Raw genomic sequence first — 22793 nt, 5'->3', positions numbered from 1 at the left:
ACAGGTCCCCTCCCCTGACCCCAAGCTCTATGTCCTGCCCACACCGGACCCCACCTGAACGGCCAGCACTAGGCGGATGAGGTCTACCACCACCTCCTCGTTGGCCAGCTCAATGCTGATGAGCGCCAGCAAGCCGTAGAGCGCCTCGTAGTGCTTCTGTATGTTCGTTTCCTCCTTACAGCTCAGGTAGATGTGTCTGTAGAGCTGCTGGGAGTGCTGGAGATGGGGCAAAAGTGGGGGCAAGGCCATGGCGGGCGGGATGGGGACAGGAGGGGCACGAGAATAGGAAGATCAGTCCTATTAGGAAGGAGTGGCACAGCTGTGTGTAACCCACCTCCACCTCAGGGAGAGGATGCCCTTAAAGCAGACCGCGGTAGAAGCCAGGACATGCAGGAGGACATGTTTAGGGAAGGGCGGGTCCAGTGAAACCAGCAACAAGAGCTGCTGCTGAAATCTGGTTTTAGGAGAACACAGTCAAGGGGTGGTCCTCACTCTGGCTCTAAATATGACCCGGGAGCTTGATCCCCTAGTGGGGTCGGCTTGTTGTCTGGACTAAGCATAGTCAAAGGGCGGTGTGGAGAGTATAGCTCAGTGGTGGAGTGTGTGCCTAGCACACACGAGGTCCTGGGTTCAATCCCCAGTACCTCCACTACAAAAAGAAAAAGAAAGAGGAGGAAGCAGGCTTTGGGGGCCTAGTCTGGGGTGATCTGGGGGCTGGAAGGCTGGGATCCATAGGGCCTGGCCCACCCAGGGTTTACTATGTCTTGAGGTCACACTTGCTAACCTTCTTCATGAAAATGGTGTCCTGTCGGGAGCACTTGTCCACTTTCAGCTTCAGGACAGAGATGTCACTGAGGGTACTGCGAGGGGACGAGAGGCCACCTTAGCCCTTGTATGAGGCCAGCTAGAGCATCACGTGGCATTGGTTGTTCCAACGCCTCCCAGTGTTCCTCCAGCCCTGGTTCTTAGCCTGATCTCCACTTTCTCCCAAGTTCTCAAGTGCTTGTCTCTTTTTCTTAAATACTGATCCAGATTACTCTCTCCTTCGTCTCTTTCCTCCTTTTAAGCTCCCCTCCCCCAGTCTCTACTGATAATCCTGCATCCCCTTCTTTCCTCCCCACCTGAGAGCTCCTTTTGGTACCTGCTCTGTGTCTCTCAAATTTCCAGTCCCTCCCTCTGCTTCCTCCCCGCCAGGTGGAATAGCCCTTCCAGTCTCTCCTTCCCTTGCAGGGCCTCAGGGTCCATATCCATGATCAGCTCCCTGGTGGGTCCCACTGAAGATCTGAATTGTCCTTCCACCTAGGTGTGAGGTCCTAACAGGAGTCTTCTCCCTCATCACACATCAGCTGGAGGGGAGACTCCAAGTTCACCTGATGGTAGAGAACTTGTGGCGGTTGCCATGACGATCAATGAAACTGATGAGAATCTCTAGAACGAAGAGACGGATCTCTGCATCCTCCATGAGGGCGGTGGAGAGAAGGCGGTCAAGGAAGTTGCTGGGCAGAGCTGACATCATGTTGTTGCACTGGAAACCAGTGGATACCTGCAAGGGAGCCCAGGAGAGTGTGCTTAGGAACCTTCTTGGCAGCAGCGAGGAGATGGAGGAGCAGCCAGCAGAAGTTGGGTCTGAAGCATCCATCCTCTCTAAACACCTCCCATCCCAGCTCCCCACATCCTCCACCTTAGGCAACTTTTTTGAACCCTCCAACATCTACCCAGGCAACCTGCTCAGCTCAGTTTAGCTGACCTGGGGGGGGGGGGGGACAGCATGCAGAAACATTACGTTGTTAAAAGCAAGCAAATGATGAGCACAAGAGGCGGGCAGAGGCCAGGGAGCTTCAGAACCTAATGTTCCAGCCCATTAGGGCACAACTGACGAATATTCACCACAAACATGCCTCATTAGGAGCACGGACAGTCACAAAGAAATGGAGAGACAGCGGGAGAACTTATAGCTGGGCCAAGGAATCAGAACCCACGCACAAGGCAACAGCCAAAGCACGCACACAGCACTTGCTTACACCTCTTCCAGCCTGGCCATGATGCGGGGCTTCTAATTAAAGCCAGTTGGCACAGACACTTCATCCATGATGTTGTCAAAGCAGTCAAAAGCAGCAAAAAATATTTACTGTTAAGTCCATATTGCAAAACAATGCCTTTGATGATCTAACAGGCCGCTGAGGCTCTAGTAAAGCCTAGTGGCATCAAGAGTAAACATCAATGTTCACTGAAGGGGGACGTATGTGTGTGTGTGCTGCAAACTGTCACGTTGGTGACATGCTGGGCACAAATTAATGAGGGCAAACTCAGCAAAGAAATGGTAGGAGTACATAGACCCACAAGGTAACCAGATATGTGAGCACAAAGAGCCTTTATAAAAATAAAGTGATGCTGAGCGGTGGGAGCAGCTCAGTGGTAGAGCGCATGCTTAGCATGCATGAGGTCCTGGGTTCAATCCCCAGTACTTCCACTAAAAAAAAAAAATAGAGTGATGTGAACAGTGGGGCTGGGTAGAGGGAATAGAGGGAAGGGAAGGCATGAGGGAAAGAGGGGGCGGTCAGAGTGGCATGGTTAGAGCAGAGACGGGCTAGGCGTGATGTAGGGGAGTCCAAGGAGGGAAAAGTGACTGGGGACCTTCAAATTCAGTCTGAGAAGTTTGAAATCTGAATGCACATCAGTTAGAACCTGAGACTTACTCTTTAACAAGGAGCAGCATGTGGGGGACAGCATTTCTAGAAAATTCTTCTTGGTTGTATTTATGATAGGTGAGGAGAGGTGGAGCAACTATGAGAATAACAGTTGGGAGATATCCAGAGTTTAGGCCAAGGCTGTGCCTAAGAACACCTGGGGAGCTTGTTACAAAGACACATTCTAGGACCTCACCCTGACAGTGCAAAATCTCTAGAGAATCCATATATTAAATAAGTTGGTTATATGAATAGCATTTGAGAACAGTAAATCTAGGCTCCATTGATGGCTGCAAAGAAGGAAAGAAGATGAATGTAAGGGGGGAGGGTATATAGCTCAGTGGTAGAGCACGTGCCTAGCATGCACAAGGTCCTGGATTCAGTCCCCAGCACCTCCATTAAAAATAAATAAAAACCTAATTACCTCCACCCAAAATAAAATAAGAAGATTAATGTAAAAAAACTAATAAAGGATATATGTATAACTGAATCACTATGCTGTACACCAGAAATTAATACAATATTGTAAGCCAACTATGCTTCAATAAAAAAAATTAAATTAAAAATACTAATAAAGGGAAAGATGGTAGCTGGGAGACTGAGGTGGGCACAGGTGCCAAGGGAGAAACAGGTGGAAGGGACCTGGGGAGGTCCTTGGAGGGAAAAGGGGCAAGAACCAATAGATTCCATCTCAATACAGAGATAACATTTGGGTGACAAGGCCATCAGTAGCTGAGAAGGTACCTCTGTGAAAGTTAGAAAGAGGTGTCCTGCCTGTTTTGGATAATCCAGCCCTGTGAGTACCCAGCCTGGCTAGTGAGTGGAACACAGGTTGGATTTCAGCCCCCACTCACCCCTTTGGCTGGGCATATTTGTGCAGTGTGCCACCTGCAGCAACTGTATGTGGTAGCCTTCTCTTGGTCCCTTGGAAGGAGCTGCCTCCTGCAGAGGCAGAGCAGGAATGGGGACAGGAGGCTCACCTGAAGGAGGGATTTCAGCAGCATAATCTGGGTCAGCCGGTTTCTGTTCTCCCTATAGACCAGAGACACAAATACTCACCAGGATGGTGATTATGGGTGAGTGAACACCCCACACTTGCCTGCCCAGTTCTCTCTCGTGATTAGATTCTCTATGAGGCTTATCTTGTTGGATTACCCTGGACAGTGACCTCCAGAGCCAGGATGCAGACTAGGGAATTACTGGCTCCCCTCCTTATTGGCGGGACAGCCTGAGGAACTGTTGTGGGATCCAAAGGCCCACGAAAGCCTGCTGAGGGATCTGAGAGTAGAATGAGAGAAGACAGTGAGGGCAGCACCAGGAAAGTTGAGGTGCAGAAAGGAGAGAGCTGGAAAATGTGCAAAGGGGAGTCTGGGGTGGAATCTAGGCTGGGAGAGGAAGAGGGAGAAAAGTGTGGTAGACTCACCCTGTCCTCCCCGTCTCCACGGGGTGATGCAGGGAAGGCAGCGGGACCTTGCTCATGATGAAGAGGATCACCTCGGAGCGCTGGTACGTGGGCAACGTGCTGGCAAAGGAGCCTGGGGGAGCAGGGAGGGCAGAGGGAAGGGAGGAGAGGGTTGGCCCAGGTAAGGCCGCCAGCTGCCGGGGTCTCAGCTCAGCCTTTCAGCTGAACAAACTACTGCAAAGAGTGCAGGCTGCTTCTCTAGAGAGACGATTAAGACTCAGAGGGAGACACCTAGGTAACTGCAGAGGACTCTTCCCGGCTCCCGTTCCTTCACTTGTTATTTCTGAGACTGGTTAAGGTCTCCGGGATGGAGAGGGGAAGCTCCAGTGACACAAGGACAGGAAGGATCTGAAAGTGATGGGCCCTTACGTGCACGCGTGGGCTTTACAGCCCTCTTCCACATCCACGTGCTTATCCACGGCCTTCTCCCTTTCCTATTCTCTTCTTTTTCTCTTCCTCACTCCCACCTCCCCTCCAATTACTCCACTGTGGAAGCATCAGGCAGGCCTAATAGGGACTGGGGTGCAGGAAGAGTTCGCCTCTCTTAGCCTCTGATCTGAAGTCCAGGCTGAGAAACCCAGGGAGATTGTTCTGTGCACTCACTCAAGTCAGGCCCAGGCCACTCTGTACGCTGTGCGCACAGCGGATTAACTCTATTTTCCGCAGTGTTCGTGAGTAACACAATGTGAGTGGATGACAATCCTACGCGGCCCTGCCGCCCCTCTGTCCCATCCTCCGCGGGTCCAGGCCAGGGCCCCGCCCCCGCCCCGCCTGGGCCCCGCCCCTCGCCCAGGCCCCACCCCTCCCCAGGATCCACCTATGGTCTTGATGACTGCCTCCTGGAACATGCGCTCTTCGTGCTCCTTGATGATCTTGGTGCCTAGGCTGATCGCCCCATCGTAGCTCCCGGTCAGGGCGTAGTCGATGCTGAGCCGCAGCTGCCTCAGCAGAGTGTTGAACATCTCCAGCACTGTGGGTCCTGAGCGCAGCGGGGTGGGAGACCCGAAACCCCGGGCTGGCACCCCTCGCTCATTCTCCCCTGCCCTGTATTACCCGGCAAGCCTGGGCCCACTTCTAGCCAGGGTCTTCCTCTGCCTGTCGACCTTCCCTGGATGATATCTCCTCTTGAGGAAAACCGGCTCTGACCCCTCCCTATGGTGCCTTGCCCTTTTCTGGAAGGGGAGGCAGCCTACTACTAAGGGCAATTCTTTGTCCTTGGTGGGGGGGGGGTGTCCCCAGCCCCCACTCCTTCACTGAGGACCCCTCTTACCCACAGAGCCGGTGGCGGCGATGACGGCGGCTTCCGACAGGACCTCCACGATGCCAGCCCGCACCGTGGCCGCACTGCGGCTGTTGGCATCCAGGTGGCTCAGGAGCTGCTGGATAACCAGGTGGGAGTGCTGCGGCTGGGGGGAGGAAGATGTGCTGGTCCCCAAACAGCAACCTCCACATGGCCCTCTGAGCCAGGGCCGCCCTCGACGGGGACCCAGAGCAGGGTGGACAAAAGGCAGGTCCCAAAGCTAGTATGTAGGCATTGGAAGAGGCCCAGATACCCTGGTTTCTTTTCCTGAGTCCTTCCCCCAACCTTGGTCCAACAAGAAGTTGAGTCAAATCCTAGTGAAGACCTGGATTTCCACTTTTCTCTTGGGCCCTTTCACTTCAAATGGATCAAAAGTCAATTTTAAAATACTGTCTTCCTTCTCATTTTTCCCGGGTCCCAGGTTTTATTGGTAAGGGCCACGAGAGGCCACGTGGCTTAGTCCAGTGCTGCTCAAAGGGTGGCCTGTGGTCTGCTGCCAATTCAAGATCTGTCTGAGCCTGTTTACATTGAGCTAACTGCAGAAATTGAGAGTAAGTGTTTAGTAAGCTATCTGACAAAGCCATGGCAGCCAGTTATGGTCTATGGGCTTGTATTTTGTGTGAGTTTTTCATTTACTTTTCCTAGGAGTTCTTTGTAATTGTGTTTTATAAAGTATGGATCTGTGACGTATTAGAACTAAAAACTAAACTGGTCCTTCTCCACAGCTAGGTTAGGCAGCGCCGTTTTGGAAAACTAGGGGCTTAGGAGCCACAGAGGACAGCTGGCTTTCTCCAGCTATGCACCATCCCGCTCCCAGAGGTGCCCTTGGCCAGGGGGACCAGGGGAGCCACCGTACCTGAATTGAGTACATGATGATTTTAAAGCAACGGATGGCGAACACCTTGGGTTCCCAAAGAGAATGGTTATCCAGATGGCTGTGAGGAAGAAGATATGGGGAGTGACTATGCAATGCAAGTGATGTTAGGGAGGAGAAGTTTGGTGGGAGAATGACACCTCCTGAGACATCAGGCCCCTCTCAAAGCTCCCAGGGGCATAGCAAGGGCTTTCAGGGGTAGGTGAGAGAAGGGAAGCATGAGGGACCCCAGAGCCCTCCCAGCCCCAGAGTTGGAGGGTTCCGTAGCTGTGGACCCAGGAATGAAGTCAGGTACCTTCCTTCAGCCTCAGGGGCTCTTCTGCCCACTTCTCTCCCCAAGACTGCACTGGGCCACCATGTGGTAGCTTTTGATGCCACAATGCAGGGCACACAGGCACAGAGAAGGGACCAACTTGGCCACAGCACCACAACCATAACACCTCCTCCCCAAGGAGGTTCCAGACCCGAAACAGTTCAAAGCTGAAGGCTGGTGGTGGTGGGGCACTCACATGAGAACAGGCTTGATGGCATTTTTGATGTTGCCAAAGGCCGCCCGGCCCAGCAGTTCCCGCAGGCACCTCTCAGCCAGTTCTGCCGGGTTCTCCTTTTCCTTCTCTGGTGCTTGGAGGGGTGAAGGGGACCGGCTGTGGGAACACACAGCACACAGGTGAAAGAGGGAATGCAGAGCTGGGAGGCAGCTTTGTGCAGGCCTGGGTTTCTGTGCTTCACTCATGCAAATGGTCACAGTAGGACAAGCCGGAATTTGATGTAGGCTGCACTCAGTCATGGGGACGGGGGAGCAGTCTATGCTGTCTGAAGTTAAATGGGGTAAGGAAGCCCAGAGAGGAGGAAGATTGTGGGAGGCAGGATAAAGTTCTTTTTATGGAAATCCTTAGGGATAGGCCTGATGTGCTTCTGTGGGAAAGATAGCTACCCTGAGCTCCATGGGCCTGGGTTGGGGCGGGGCACAGACCGAGAGTGTCTCCATGCCCCCAAGGCTTTGGAAAGAAAGAGAGATGAGATCAGAAGAGATGGAGGCAGATAGTCGGAGAAAACAAAAGAAAGGGGGAGAAAGGAAGAAGCGGAGAGAGTGAGAGGGAAAAAGGAAGGCATGGGGGTTGGCTGAAGTGTGACTCAGTGGCACTCAAGTCACAGGAGGTGAGCCCAGATCTGGACAGAAGGAGCCCCAGGATTCCTCATCCTGAGACCGCTCTAGACCTCCGAGGATATGCTATTCCAGGAACAACCACCAGAGGGCACACTAACTTTCCCACCGTCTGTAGCAGCACTGGCTCAACTGAAAGTAGGGAAACCAGTGCATCTTTTGAGTGGCCACAGGCTGGCCAAGCAGGCATGTTGAAGGCCCTGAAACACCATTAGGAAGTGAGGCGGAAGAAAGGAAGGGTCCTCATCAGCAACTGGAACCATGAAAGGCATTAAAAACCTCCTTGGCCTGCTGCTTCCTCTAGAAGACCCAGGAGACCCGACTCTTGGTTCTTACCCCAGGGAGCCCCGCACCTTCAGGAATACAGACCTTAGGAAGGTACAGTGGCTGGTAGAACACCAGATCCAAGGCTCCTAGGGAACCAGCTTTGGACTCACTGTAGAACAAGTCACAAAAACTGGGATCCCTGGCCTCTGAGCTGGGTTCACCAACCAGCCCCAGCCGCGTGGTTGCCAAGCACCCAGGGGGGCTGCACGCAGCCACTGTACAAGCTCCTCCCTCACCTGCTTACCTCTCAGCCTCCTCCACGTGTTGCAGATTGAAAAGCAGTGATGGGACGATCTTGTCCATGTGCTGTGGGTCCCAGATATTGGCCTGCAATTCGTCATTCACTGTCTTTCTTACCACCCCTTGTAGACCTTTGATGCCCGACATTCGGATTCTGTAGGGAAAAGGGAGACATGGGGCCAAAAGTCCCCAAGCCCTGACAAGTCCAGCTCCAGTGATAAGAAGAGGCGCACAGCATGGGGAGTAGGGATGCATTCAGCCATCAAGAGGCAGAACCGAGCCCAGCTTCTCCTCTTCGTGTGACTTGGCCTCCTGGCTGGTCAGCTTCTTGTGCTGGTGAACATGAGCCTGAAGGCTGTGCCTTCTGGTCGTCTCGGAAGTTCCCAGACTGCCCTTGCCTGTATCACCCAGGCTTCATCCCCAGGGTGCCAGACTCTTTAGTACCCAGCTGGGTTTTCTCCAGCCTGAGCCCAAGGTTTAAGAGCCCAAAGTGCTGCCAAGAACTGACGAGGCAGAATCTAGGGCTGTGAGCAGCTTAGAGGGGGAGGGTGGCAGGAGGGGGAGGCACAGAGCTCAGGCTCTCAGGCACAAGGGGGTCTCAGCTGGGACTAAGCCGGTTGAGAAACCAGAGGGGAAATGAGTAACAGCACAGAGGGGACCCCTTTTACACACCCCCAGTCCTCACTGCACTCACCAAGTCAGCATGGCCCTTGCAGGAGGGGGCCCTTTTTACTGGCTATTTATTTTAGTCTGAAGTTCCTTTTTAAAATCTAATTATAAAACAATACATGCTAATTATAGAGAAGTGTAAAGACGATTTACCCCTGCCACCACCACTCGAAGATAATTATGGCATTTTGGTGTCTTTCTTTTATATAATATATAACAGAATTAAGAACCTATTGCATACATAATTCCCCCCCCCCATAGCATTCTATCACAAGCATTTTTCCACAACATTAACTCACAAACATGTTGAATAGTTGCCTGATACACTGTCAGATAAACTTTCTAAACTACTCTCCTATTGGGCATTTAAGTCATTTCTAAAATTTTTGCTTCTGGAATAGTGCTACGATGGACATCACTGTACAAAGTGCTTTACTACATTTCAGATCATTGCCATGAATCAAAAGGTAAGAAATGAAAAGCTCCCAATATTCCCTGATTCCTCTCCCCACCCCCAATGCACAAGCCGCAGGAGACCGCCATCCTCACTGTTCCCGCCTCAGCACTGGGGATCTTATTTTAAACATCTGCTCTAATTTTGTGGCTCAGAAAAATCCTCACATCTTGGAGCTATTTCAGTTCATATCCTTTTGATGATTATTGTTTGTTTTTTTTAATGGAGGTACTGGGGATTGAACCCAGGACCCCATGCATGCTAAGCATGCTCTCTACCACTGAGTTATTTTCCTCCCCAACTTTTTTTGTGGGGGGAGATAATTCGGTTTGTTTGTTTGTTTGTTTGTTTTTTATTTAATGAAAGTACTGGGGATCGAACCCATGACCTCATGCATGCTAAGCTCCTGCTCTACCACTGAGCTATACCCTCCTCGACCCCCTTTTGATGATTATTGGAGTTGAGCTGTTTTTCTAAATATTTCATTGCCATTTGTCTTTTCAGCTTCAGTTTTCAGTGCCGTTACCAGGGCTACTCTGGGCTTTCCCCAGCGACCATGACTGGGTGCTGGGAGGTGCCTAAGGCACCAAGATCCCCTGGCCCAGGACCAGTTAGGGCTGCTGGCAAAGAACAAGGATTCCCTGGGCAAACACTCCGCTACTTTGATCTTGACCCCCAGTCAACACCCAGAGCCTGGGGCTGTCCAGACTTGAGAACAAAGTAACTGGAAAACAATTCTGCTAACTATTCTTGGCTCCAGGTTAAAAGGTGTTCCCTAGTGCTCTGTTGAAATCAATCCCAAACGTGCTGGACTCATACATTCCACCCAAGAGAGCCTGGCTGGCAGGAAACCAAGCCCGGGGAGTGGAAAACTTTCTACCCAGGGCTTCCATATGTGTGGCTGTGAATTAATTTTTCCTCTCTCTTTCCATCTCCCCAGAAACCCTTCTACATATAACCCCTTCCTGGTTAAACATTTCATTCCATGACGCCCAGAGCTGACCGGACCCTTTCAAAATAAATTTGGAAGATCAGGCCTGGGGGAGAAGAAGCCTCTTACTGCTCCTTGGAATGAGCTCAGTGGGGGCCTGCCCATATGCAAGGGACCTGGGGAGTCACTGAACCCAAGGGGACCACACACACACACACACCCCGCACACACCTATTTACAAGACCCAAGGGTAGTCCTTGGAAAGGAGCTCTGGGTTCTGCAAAGGCTGTGAATGGACAGGGCGGGGGTAGGGGGGGTGGCGGCGCTCAGGGAGAAGCGGTACAGCGAGGGTATGGAAAAGAGACCACAAGAGAAGCCTGATGCAAAACTCCTCCCACTCAGCCGCCTTCCTTTCATGGGCGGCAGGGGCCACCCTGTGGGTGCTGTTGGCACTGCCTTGTTGCCAGAAGCAAGCCTCAGCACCCTTCTCTTGGCCTTCAGTCCACTCTCCATGCTGTCAGGACAGTGTGACCGTGTTTGCTTCTGAGCCTTCTCCCCTCCTACCGTGGATTGTGCGTGTGTATCTGTGTGTGTGTGTGTGAGAGTGTATGTGATTGTGTGCATGTGTGTGGTTGTGCATGTCATTGTACTGGTGTGTGGTTTGTATGGATTGTATATGTGTGTGTGTGTGCAATTGTGTATATATGTGAGAGTGTGTGAGAGTGTGTGTGTGTGTCTGTAGAGTGGCATGAGGAGTGTCCCCTCCCAAAAGCGTGGCACCACCTGCATGGTCAGCACCCATTACAGCCACACCTGGTTACAGTCCTGCACCTTCCCCATCACCTGCTTCCTGGACCCTTCTGCCACCTTCTCCAGCCCCTCCTCGGCCTCTTCATAGCCATCTGGAGTGAGGCTGCTGCTGAGGGAACCAACACTAGGGGAAGATAAGGGGCTCCTTTCTCCCACGACCCACACTGGCCTCATCAGAGGCACTGCAGCAGCATAGCCCCAGGGGACCCCTGACTCGTTCAAGAAAGGGGAGACTGGGGAGGCCAGGACATCTCCCATCAGTCATGTGGGGTCCTGCCCTGAGCCATTCATTGGCTTGGAAGCTTTGGGAACCAGCAACCAGGGGGATGGAACGGTTCACTTCCTGTTCCTCCAATGTAGACCATCATCTGCGGCCAGCAAGCACCCGACCCTGCTGTTGTACATCATGTGGCACTCGGGCCCCCACAAGGTGCTGACGTGATGCAGGAAGGAGCCGTCGGATGAGCTCCAGAACAAACCCTTGGACAGCTGGCCTCCTGTGGGCACGCTGGGCCCCCAGCCTCAGCCCCCAGCCCCTTCCTTCTCTGACTCCTGCAGCTTTAGTTGATAAGGACAGCTCAGCCCTTCTGCCTCCTTCCTTCTCCTCTCCCTCTGATCACATTCTCTGGTTTCACATCGCCTCCCCAGGGGGCTAATGCACTCTCTGTAGGCAGGAGTTTACTTCTCATCCTTTGCACCTTATAGTTCTAAGGACGATGCTTGACACAAAACACCGCTTTACTGCTTCACCAGCCTGATGCAATGGTTGTGTTTTATTTGTGTGGATTTCTTTGTGATTATATTTGAGGGCTTTTATTTCTATGTCAATGAGTGTATTTCTGTGAGTTAAGTATTTTTTACAAGTGTGAATACTATGTGTGTGTAAACGTGTGTTCTTGTAATTCAAGATGTTTATCTGAAAAGCATTCATGGCATCATTCACTTACTCAACAAGTATTTATTGAGAGCCTGCTGCTCTCCAGGAAATGTTGTAGCACTTGGGATGCATCAGTGAACAAAACAACAATTCCTGCCCTCACAGAGCTTACATTCTAAGTGAGGAAAGACGGACGATGAATGAGAAACATAAGTAAATTATGAAACATGTTTGAAGGGGATACATGCTATGGGGAAATGAAACAGAGCAGGGTGAGGGAGAAGGCGAGGGGGTGTGTGGGGATGTTCAGGGGATGGCACTGTTGACAAGGGGACATTTGAGCAAAAGCCTGAAGGAGGTGAAGGAGTGAGCAGTACCGATCCACAGAGGAAGCATTCCAGGCACAGGTGCAGATTGTGCAAAGGCCCTGTGGCAGGAATGTTCCCATGTGCTTCCAAGACAGCAAGAAGGCCTGTGTAGCTGAAGGGGAATGAGCAGGGGAGAGAGGGGAGGAGATGAAGTCAGGAAGGCAGCGGGGATCGGCAAATGTGAGATCTTTGGCTTTTTATTTGTGGGTGTATAGTTTGATGGAGAGTGGTGAGTGGGAGTGTTTCTAGGGTGTATAAATGCATGAATTTCTGAACAAGAGAGCTTGGGTGGGTGCACATGTGTGTGCTGTCCCTGGCTCAGCAGACCATTATCCTATATCTCACCCTGTTTTCTGTCCCTAGAGGCGGTCCCTTTAGAAAGCACATGCTGGGCACCCAGCTCTGCCTATGCACTCACCGAAGTCCCGCTAGGTACTCTTTCCCCACCGCAACGTCAGAGCGGAGGCAAACACCAGTGACATCAGACACGCAATCCAGACTGGGAGCCCTGCAGGACCCACTGATGCTTCTGTCATTAGAGGCACAGCCTCCCCGCCTTGCCTTATACTCACTTAGTCTTGATCTCCAAGTCCTCATGGCTGGAGTGGCACATTTCACTGAAGCGAGACACGAAGAAATCGTAGCTCCGATGGTAGGATGGGGTGTCCTCCTCGATGTTGGCGAACTTGACAAACTATGTGGGAGGAGAGAGGGAAATGCACTGAGAGGTGACCCACCGTGCCCCTCGCCTTTGCGCTCTGGGACTTGGCCTTCCCAGATCCTTTGCCGTAGTAAAGCCACAAGAAAACACACCTTGGGAACCATGCATCCCAGGTCTACCTCCCAGAGCACACTCAGGAGCTCTAAGTTCCAAATCCTGCTCCCCTTTCCCACCTACACAATAAGACTGGAACCCCTGGCCCTTCTCAGCCCTTCCCTGCTGGGTGAGCAGAGGATGGAGAAGCGAAAATGAAGAGGGCCCGTTAAGCTCTTGCACCCTCTTACATTCAGAGCTGCACCACACACTCAGGCTGAAAAGTTGTTAGGAGTAACCCTGACACTGAGCGAAAGCCAATGCCAAAGCATATAGCACCGCCCTCAAATGCGTTCTGGGAAATCAGTACAAATCTGAAATTTGATTTTAAAACAATTACATTAAAATTTTGAGTACATTTTAAAGGTACTGCCATTTCAGTTCAGTTCATCTCGCTCAGCATCCTCAGCTGCTGGATCCTTTCTGCCATCACTGTGCTAGGGACTCGATTTCAACCAAGTCCCGCAGAGAAGCAGGAATCACAGACTGAGTGGAGTTAAATTACTAAAAGTGCAATATAATTCTTCTAGGTTATTTTGTTTACTGTTGTAAATTTAATACCACAAACAACTCTAAACAGACTAGACCTTGAATAGATTCTCCATTATTCTGCCTCGTTATTATTATGTAATTTTTACAAATCTTTTTTGGTTCAAAAAGGATACAGAGTTATTCCTAAAGTATCTCGTTAGTGCACTCTCATCTTATTCATTGTCAACTGTCAATCTACAGCCCCATCTATTTAAAAGTTGCTCATAACTTTTTGTGGATGAAAATTAGCCACTTCCACAAACATCATTAGTTATTGTAGTGTTTTGTTCTTGCAGTAATAAGTATGCATTTGTTTGCTGCTGACTCACAGAATCCCAACATGCAGAACAGATGAGGAAATCTTGCCTTCTGAGGCATACCTAAAATGCGTGCATGTATTTGGACAGGAGTATTCTGATATTAGCAATAAATCCAGATGACATCGCTTGCATTATTGATGTGGTTACGTAGACAAGGCTAGTGGTAATCCATGCGATCACAGGATAGTTGATTAGACACAAAACTCAGGAGTTCCAGAAACAGTAAGAGGGCTGGCCGTTGGCTACGTGACCTCCTAAGCCCCACAGGCTCGAACACGGACTTAGGCTGATGCTGGGGCCGATGCTAAATTTGGGTGCATCGCTGCTTGTAACCACTGACAGGATGTTCCCAGGCTGCACTCACCACGGCCGAGGTCTGGCTTGGTTGGTCTACTGAGATGGGTCATGCAGCTCCGGGCTTCTAACTGCAGATCTACCTCTGACTGGCGGGGCGAGCTCTGAGTGGGACATTTGACTTCTCTCATGTTTTGGTTTTCCCATGTGTGGACTGAGCTGCCCAGTCTTCAGTCACTACATCTTTTATTTATACTGTATCCACTTCAAATATGATGAGGCAGCTTAAGATAAGCCTACGTATATGCAAGAGTGCATGCATTACAGAATAATTAAAACAAGAATGAAAATGAAAAGAGGCCAGTAATAAAGAGGGAGAAACAATCAAAGACTTTGCCCCTTGATATTCAGTGACTGTGTAGACCCAAATGCATGGCAGGAGAATGAATAACCAAACTTCATGTTCAGCGGCGTAGGAGCTTCTGGGCTAATAGCAGTGGTGTTTAGAACATTCGCGTATCAGGTACTACCCTAAGCATTTTACATACATCAGCTCTTTCATTTCTTAAAATGACACTAAGTGACAGAGATACTGTTCTTCTCATTTAACAGACAAAGAGACCGAGACCTGCAGATGTTATGTAATTGCCTGGGGTCCTGCAGGGGGAACCTGGGCCTCACACACAGCAGGCCTGAGCTCTGCCCAGAAAACCTCCTGGCTTTCCTCCTGCTCTTTGCTTCCTCCTGTGCCTCAGACCAAAGGACCCAGGAGAGTTGCTCTGGGGATGGGGGCGGTGGATACTGTCAGAGAGAACAAACAGAGGATGAAGAAGCCACCGGGGGTGGTGGGGGGACCTTACTTTGGCCTTATCAAGAGGGCTGGAAGAGTGAAGGCGCTGGTTTCCAAACCCTACGGTACAGAGAGTCCAGGGGGCTCCATAACGCAGATTTCTGCCTCCAGCCCCAGACATGCTGGGCCAGCCTTGGAGGAGGCCTGGGGGTTCGCCAGCTAGATGGTCTGAGGCTCACACTGGAGAAACACAGCAGGATCGCCGGCGGGCAGCCTGGCCACCTCCCCTCCCCTCCAGCCCCTCTCCCTGCCCTGAGGCCTCTCTGAACCGACTCCTCATCTCTGCAGATGTGACAGCCAGTCGTCTTCACATTCAGCTCTGACTTTCCTCTTCCTCCCGTCCGTCCTGGGAGCCACGAGCAGGGCTGGCGGCCAGTCAGGCGTGGCCAGAGCCACATTCGGGCCCAGTCTGTTCTGACCGGCTGTTAGCCATGCTGTCCAGGCCGCTCAGTATTTCGACTAGGGCCCCCTGGCTGTGAGGTTAAAATTGAGATTACAAACACTGTTTAAAAGCAGAAAATTCTGTGACAGCCACGGAGGTAACGCAGGGTAGAATACATGCATGGAGACTCCTTTTCTAGAACCACAGAGGCTTTTTTCTAGATTAGCCCAGCAGTCGCTTCTGAGTCTCTCCCAGCCGGGCCAGTCCCAGCAGGTAAGCTCACTGGAAAATTCCCTCACTCTTTTCTTCTGTGACTCTGTGCATCCTTGGAGTGTCACTCTTCTTCCCCGGAAATTTAGTTTTGAGTCTCCTTCTCAAATTTCGATTTTAACATGATGGCTCTTAAGAGTCCATGTAAATGTCTACTTAAATATAGACTGCGCCCCCTGCATCTGCTGGGCTCACTGACACCCATCTCCTGGCTCTGCCTCTGGTCCTTTGTGCGGCTGGGGAGGTCATGTAACTTCCGAGCCACTATTTCCTCATCTGTAAAATGGGGATGATAGGGCCTATGCCACGGGGTGGTCACCAGGGTCAATGAGGGGATGTGTGCAGTGCCTGGCGTACAACCTGCCTGGAGGAATGCCCCTCACTGCGCTGTCCACCCCACTTCGCCAGAAAAACAGCTTCAAACATGGTCACTGGGCAGCACGTTTGCTTTGTTTTGATTCATACCTTGTTCTGTTGGAAGCTTTCAAAACATTCAAAAGACCCAGGTCCTTGAGGAAGTTATTTAGAGACACAGGACTTTGCGTCAGGAGGAGCCAATGCCCCATCTTTAACACTGGGATGGCAGCAACACGCGAAAGAGGGAGTTAACACCTATTTTCTGAGTAATGACAGCATTAAACGTTTCTGTGGCTCCTGCAGTTCACGCACCCTGTTAGTCTCCCCAGCCTGCATCACTCCAATCTCTGCCTCCGTATTCACATCGTTTCCTCCCTTGGGGCAAATCTCCCTCTGCTTCTCTCTTACAAGACCCTTGAGATGGCACGTAGGATCCTCCTGGATGATCCAGGATAATCTCCCCATATCAAGATCTTTAACTTGATCACCTCTGCAGAGACCCTGTTTCCACAGAAGGTGATGTTCGCAGGTTTGGGACATATTTGGAGGGGCCATTTTTCAGCTTACCAAAACATCCATTATCTGATGTAACTTTTGGCAAGCCAGGGAGTTTAGTAGGATCTGCATATACTGCTCCCATTGTGAAGAGGAGGAAACTGAGGCTCGGAGGGAGAAACTGAATTATTTCAGTTTAACCAGAGTTGTGACAGGCGGAGCTGGGCCTTGCACTCGGGGATTCCGATACTCTGATGCTCTTCGCCCTCCACCAGTGGTTTTTCAGTTTTAATGTGCAGCAGAATGACCTGGGAAGCTTGTGGAAAGTGCAGACTTTGGAGCCACCCCAGGCCTGTTGGACAAGACTCTCAGAGGGTAGGACCGAGGCATCTGCATTCTGAACAACACCCTCCACCCCAAGTCCCACCCTGCAGGTTCTGGGGCAGGGCATCTAAGACCCCAAGTCCTTTGTCTCTCTACTGGTAAGCTGGACTAGTTGCTATGAAAATGACCCAAAGCAGGCTAAGGGGGAGAAGCATAAGCAGTATGTTGGCAAAGTGTGGGAAACCATGTCCTGGATAATCGAGGCCACCCAAGGCTGAAGAGATGGCCACCTCCTTTGAACTGGGGTGGTTTGGGGTTGAACCAAGGGTCAGATGGCTGGCCCTGCCATGGCTCCATCTCTGAGGCCCAGAACTGCAGCCTCCAGGCTCATTCCATTGCCTCGCTCTGTAAGATGCTTGCTCTATTATGAGGTCTGGTGATGAGACCGCCACTCAGAGGGTGTGTCCCTCATTTATTACCTCCCAGGTGGTGCCAGGACTAATAAAACAGGCACCTTTTGGTACCAGGATCTCTGAACATCTTTGGGGACCCTGGGTTTCATAGCTTGATGGGAGGAGCTTCCCTTCCCTGAGTCTGGAAGTGCAACAGCACAGATTACCCGCCCAGATGACCTGGTCACAGAACGTTGGCCTGCAGTGTCCCCACTGGGGCAGCTCTGAGGGAGAGCCCACCACAAGCTGCTCCTGAGTTCTCCAGGGCTGCAGGAGGAGGCCCAAATGGAAACTTTGGTAATTGTGGATCAGAGGATCAAATTGGGCTGCTTCATGGGGACCCTGCTCAAGGGACCACACCCCCTGCGGGAGTCCACCTGAGAAATGCACTAAAACCTGGCTGAGATGGAGGTGAGGCTCTAGGGCTTAAAGTAGAGACTTCATCTCTCGTGTTAGAGGCAGAATAGTGTTACGATTATGAGAAGAGGTCTGGAGCCAGGCTGCGTTTCTGAATCCAAACTCCCACTTAGTAGGAGGCTGATCTAGGGCAGGTTACTTCAGCTCCCTGTGCCTCAATCACCCCACCTCTAAAATGGGGCTGACAAGAGCAGCTGCCTTGTAGGGTTGGGATGACCAGCCCATTACAGTGAAGAGTTGCCACCTCATTTTTCCCCCAGTGGATTTGTGGCTTGCTGTCAACACTCCATGAGTTTTCACTGGGCCCATTTACCTGTGTGACTCACTAATGTTTTTAAATGCTTGATACAGCAGGAACTTCCTGTCTACATCACCCCTACCATTGCCAGTTCATACCTTACAAATGGCTTTTGTTAAAATGCTACTTGCCTCATGCACGAGATTGTGAAATAATAAAGTTGAGGGGTTTTATTTTTTTTTAAAGATAGCATAATGATGAGGAAGGTCTCCATAGCAACAAACTGAAGACTGTGACGATGTGACATTTCAAAGGCCATGGGCTCCGCGAGGGCCACCCTTTCAAGATCAAAGTTGCAGCTTTTTGTCCACAACAAAGGTGCCAAGCTTGCTGAAGGAGATCGCCAACCCTCCGGCACAGGCAGGAAGGAGCCATAGTTCTGTGAAAACTGAGGGTTACGAAGGGGCTGGGTCAACAGAGAGAAAGCAAGCTCCAAATATTGACATTGCAAAACCAGCTCTCCCCCGGTCTGGAAAATGGAAACTGAGCTGGTCAGCCTCACTTCAGCGCTAGCCAAGTCTCCCCAGGCAGGAGTCAGCCTTTCCCTCTTTGGTAGGTGGGCGTCCTGAGCCACATGACTTCCTGCCATCAACTACAGAACCACAGCTGAAAATCCTGGGCCTAGAGCGAACTCCAGCTCTCTCATGGATGTAGGGCTGCAGGCCTTTTCGCTGTGTTTGCCTACAGCAGGAGAAAGGGGAACTGCTGTTTTGCTGCACCAAGTGGAACCCTAGCTGGGATAGAGCCTGTAAAGCTCGTAACTTTGACTTTAACACCCCTGCCCTGTTCTCCCAGCTACTCTTGTTTATAGTGATTCCCGAGGGCATTTTTTACTCAAGTCAGAGGAACAGTCCTGCAGGGACAGGATCATGCCCTGCAGATCTCCTGGCGGCCAGCCAAGGCGCAGCAGTTCCCTAGACCTAGGATGTCCTCTCCCGTCTATCCATATTATGCCCTCCCTCCTTCAAGACTCTTTGCGAAACTGACCGTGGTTTTAAAAACCCCTGGGAAAGCCCAGTCTTGCTGCCTGAGAAGGTGATCCCTCTGGTCCCAGGTAGCCCCATGTACTAGCCACTAAGGCCTGCACTTGGGAAGTGCGGACCTAGGGAAGCACCGGCTGCCTCTGCTCTAAGATCCCATCGTTTGCTGATGACCCCCACTGGCCTCTCAGTTCTACCCTAACCTCCCTTCACGGAACCCACCTCTAGCCTGCTGGTCTCCAGTAGTGCTGATTTCCACACTGGGGTGGGAGATGGGAGAATTTCTACTCTATAGATGACAGTTAAAACCACAAGAGTTGATGAAATTGCCCAGAGGGAGCATACAGGAGAGGATGGAGCCCTGACCTTGGAGACCACAGACATTTCGGGGTGCATAAAGGAAGACAGTCATTGCAGGAAACCATATTAGTTTCCTATTGCTGCCGTAATCAATTACCACAATTTAGTGGCCTAAAACAACACAATTTTATTCTTTTCTTTTCTTTTACTTTATTTTATTTTATATTACCTTACAGTTCTGGAGAGCTAAAATGGGTCTGCAGGGTTGCTTTCCTTCTGGATGCTTCCAGGGAAGCAAGTCTCCTTGACTTTTCTAGCTTCTAGAAGCCACCTACATCCTTTGGCTCATGGCCCCTCCTCCATCTTCATGCCCAGCAGAGGAGCATCTTCAAATCTCCTTCTCTCTATCCTTACCTTCTGTCTGACTCTGATCTTCCTGCCTCCTTCTTATAAAGATCCTTGTGAGTACAGAGGGTCCACCTGGATGATACAGGATCATCTCTTCTCAACATCCTCAACATGATCATAATCTCAAAGTCCCTTCTGTCCTATAAGGTGACATTCATAGGTTCCAGGGATCAGAATGTGGACATATTTGGGGGACCATTATTCAGCTAACCATAGAAACTCAGAAGGATGAACCAGGTGGGAAGGGCTGGGTGACAAGGCCAGGACGTCAAGGAAGTATGAAGAAGGTGCAATCAACAGGGAGCAATGCCACCAAAGATAAAGACATCAGCTAAAAAATGAGTAAAGAATGGGTTTTTTGCATGGTTTCCACAGATTTCTAACTGCAAAGACCAAAAAGTATATTTACAATGGAGAGCAGTTGGCTGTCACCCCTTGAACCTGGCATCATCACACTTAGCATCCAGAAAAGTGGGCACCAGACACTTACACTCCTGTTTTGACGCTCAGCGTGGTACCCAGCACCGCCCTGGAAGTGTTACGGCCCAAAGTATTTAACTGCATCCAATCACACCTTCAGATCAGATTCCAGGTTGCAGGAAGTACAGAAGACAGGAGAGCAAAACGAAGGGCACCACAAGGAAACAACCAGACACAGCCAGTGACCCTGTCTCTTCAAAAGGTCAATGTCACAAAAAACAAAGAGGGGCAGGAGAGGGGTTGGGTCTGGTTAAGAGACACAAGAGACACAGAAGACCAAGTAAACACATGGTCTTTACTGAATCCTGATTTGAAGGACAGCAGTAAAAGACAATGTGGGACTACTTGGGGAAATCTGAATTTGAACCAAATATTAAAAAAGAAAATCAGGGAATGATTGTTAGTTTTGTCAGGTGAGCTAAGGGTATTTTGCAGTTATGAAGACTAACTTTCTTTGTTGTTTGTTTCTTTTTTCTTTCTTTTTACAGCGGAAGAGACCTGAACTTTTATTTAGACTGAGGGAACCAGAGAGGGAGAAAGGGCAGAGGCACGGAGAAGGAAATAAGGGCTGTAGGGAAGTTCCTGAGGAGGAAGGAGCCTTTCTGGGGAAGGATGCTTGCAGCAAGGTGAGGGACCCCTAGCTGACAGCCCCTGTTTTCTCAGTGGGCAGAAGAAGGCCAGGCTACCTCTGAGACTGAAGAAGCAGATCTGCAAAGGCACTTGAGAAAACAGAAGGTTTGCAGGGACCACTGAAAGGGTGAGAGAGGGTGTGGCCAATGAATGGAGAGGGAGCTGCCCTGAAAGCCCCAATACAAACGTAAAGCATGGAGCTGTGGTGGCCCCAGCTTCACGATGTGTGGTTCTGAGGCGGTTCTCTGAGCAGAGTGATGGGGCGGAGAAGGCGGGCATGGCTGCGGCGGGACCAGGAGGTGAAGGCAGGTGGACACAGAGTATGGTTCCCACTGGGTCCGGGGTGGGGAAGCCAGGAAGGGCACCTCAGTGGGAGCTGAACCTGGGAGATAACAGAAGGCATCTGGGGAGGTGAGGTCTCAATGAGACAAGAGGGGAGAGAGGACAAGAGGGGAAGGACAGAGCCTTTGGCCAGTCACCCCAGGAAGGAGAGCCCCAGGACCCCCTCTCACCCCAGCGTGCTGCAGGAAGCTGCCCTCCCCTCCTCAGGGACTCACTGTGGCACCGTCTCTGAGCGTGCTGGACTTGAAGCTGTGGTGCAGCACAAACATGATGCCTGTATGTCAGTGGGCTACTCTGAGATCAAAAGGCCATTTTTTGAAATCGGGGTAAAAGTCACAAAACAGAAAATCAACCCTTTTAAAGTACACATTTAATACCTGCACAATGTTTTCCAACTAAAGCATTTTCATCACCCTAAAAGGAAACCCACTTATTAGTCATGAATCAGTTGCTTTCCATTCCTCTCTCCCCAAGTCCCTGGCAAACACTCATCTGTTCTCATCTCTATGGATTCACCCGTTTTGGATATCTCACATAAATGGAATCATACAATATGTGACCTTCTGGGCTGTTTCCACTTTTGGGCTATTGTGAATAGCGCTGCTCTAAGCATTAGTGTCCAAGTGTTTGAGTATCTGTTTTCAGTTCTTTTGGGTATGTATCTAGGGAGAACTGCTGAGTCATATGGTAATTCTATATGTTTAACTCGTGGAGAAACCACTGAACTGTTTTCCACAGAGTCTACACCATTTACATTTCCACTAGCAATGTACAAGTGCTCCAACTTTATCCATACTCACCAAGACCTGTCATTTTATAGGAATTTTTTTAGTACAGCCATCAGTGGGTGTAAAGTGGCATCTCATTGTGGATTTGATTTGCATTTCCTTACTGATTAGTGATGCTGAGCATCGATTCATGTTCTTGTTGGCCATCTGTGTAACTTCTTTGGAGAAATGTCTATTCAAGTCCTTTGCACGTTTTTAATTGGGTTGCCTTTTTGTTGTTAAGTTGCAGGAATTTCTCACATATTCTGGTTACTGGACCCTTAGTAGATATATGGTTTGTAAATGTTTCCTCCCATTCTGTGGTTGTCTTTTCAGTTTGATAGTGTCCTTTGATGCACCAAAGTTTTCAATGTTGACGAAGTCAAATTTACTTATTTTTTCTTTTGTTGCTTTTGTTTTCACTGTTATATCTAAGAATCCATCGCCAAGGTCAAGATCAAAAAGATATACACTTAAAGTTTCTTTTAAGAGTTCTATAGATTTAGCTCTTATATTTAGGTCTTTGATCTATTTTGAGTTAATTTTTACATAAGTTGTGATAAGTTAAGTTTTACATAAGTAGGGATGAAAGCGCAAACTTTAAATCCATGACCCTTTGTGATATTTTATGATTAACTCTAGGCTGATATAATAGATTGTTTATGTAAAAGGCCTTGGCATTCTCAAAATGAGTATTTTCAGTTATCTTTAGCGAATGACTTCAAAAGGTCAGGACACACGGTCATTGCACTGTCCTGAAACACACACTTGGACCCGTCAGGCAGCGAGTCAGGTGTCCAGAAGCAAATCCCTAAGCAAATAACTGAGCTTATTTGGCCTTGGCTCCCCATCTTCTCCTGACTTTCCTGGTCCCAAAGTGTTATCCAGGTTCAGATATTCTCACTAGACTTGAAAGTG

General features: G+C 50.1%; 1 protein-coding gene across 5 annotated transcripts in view; it reads right to left on the bottom strand.

Moving 5' to 3' along the window:
* Window positions 1–22793, bottom strand: part of EFR3B (EFR3 homolog B) — an 80755-nt gene that overhangs the window by 13020 nt on the left and 44942 nt on the right. For 2 of the 5 annotated variants that reach the window (XM_032497148.1, XM_032497147.1), the window contains exons 5-15: window positions 12737–12858; window positions 8060–8209; window positions 6833–6967; window positions 6306–6384; window positions 5420–5555; window positions 4967–5128; window positions 4111–4222; window positions 3668–3719; window positions 1371–1543; window positions 785–860; window positions 55–216 (exon numbers count right to left, since the gene is read on the bottom strand). In XM_032497148.1, coding sequence (XP_032353039.1) covers window positions 55–216; window positions 785–860; window positions 1371–1543; window positions 3668–3719; window positions 4111–4222; window positions 4967–5128; window positions 5420–5555; window positions 6306–6384; window positions 6833–6967; window positions 8060–8209; window positions 12737–12858 — 1359 coding nt within the window. The remainder of the gene's footprint in view (window positions 1–54; window positions 217–784; window positions 861–1370; window positions 1544–3667; window positions 3720–4110; window positions 4223–4966; window positions 5129–5419; window positions 5556–6305; window positions 6385–6832; window positions 6968–8059; window positions 8210–12736; window positions 12859–22793) is intronic. The other 3 variants (XM_032497145.1, XM_032497146.1, XM_032497149.1) reach the window with 3 other exon arrangements.

This window comes from Camelus ferus, chromosome 15 (assembly GCF_009834535.1).
Source record: "Camelus ferus isolate YT-003-E chromosome 15, BCGSAC_Cfer_1.0, whole genome shotgun sequence".
Lineage (NCBI taxonomy): Eukaryota > Metazoa > Chordata > Mammalia > Artiodactyla > Camelidae > Camelus > Camelus ferus.
Note: the sequence above shows the minus strand (reverse complement) of the source record. Positions and strands in the feature narration are given on the sequence as shown.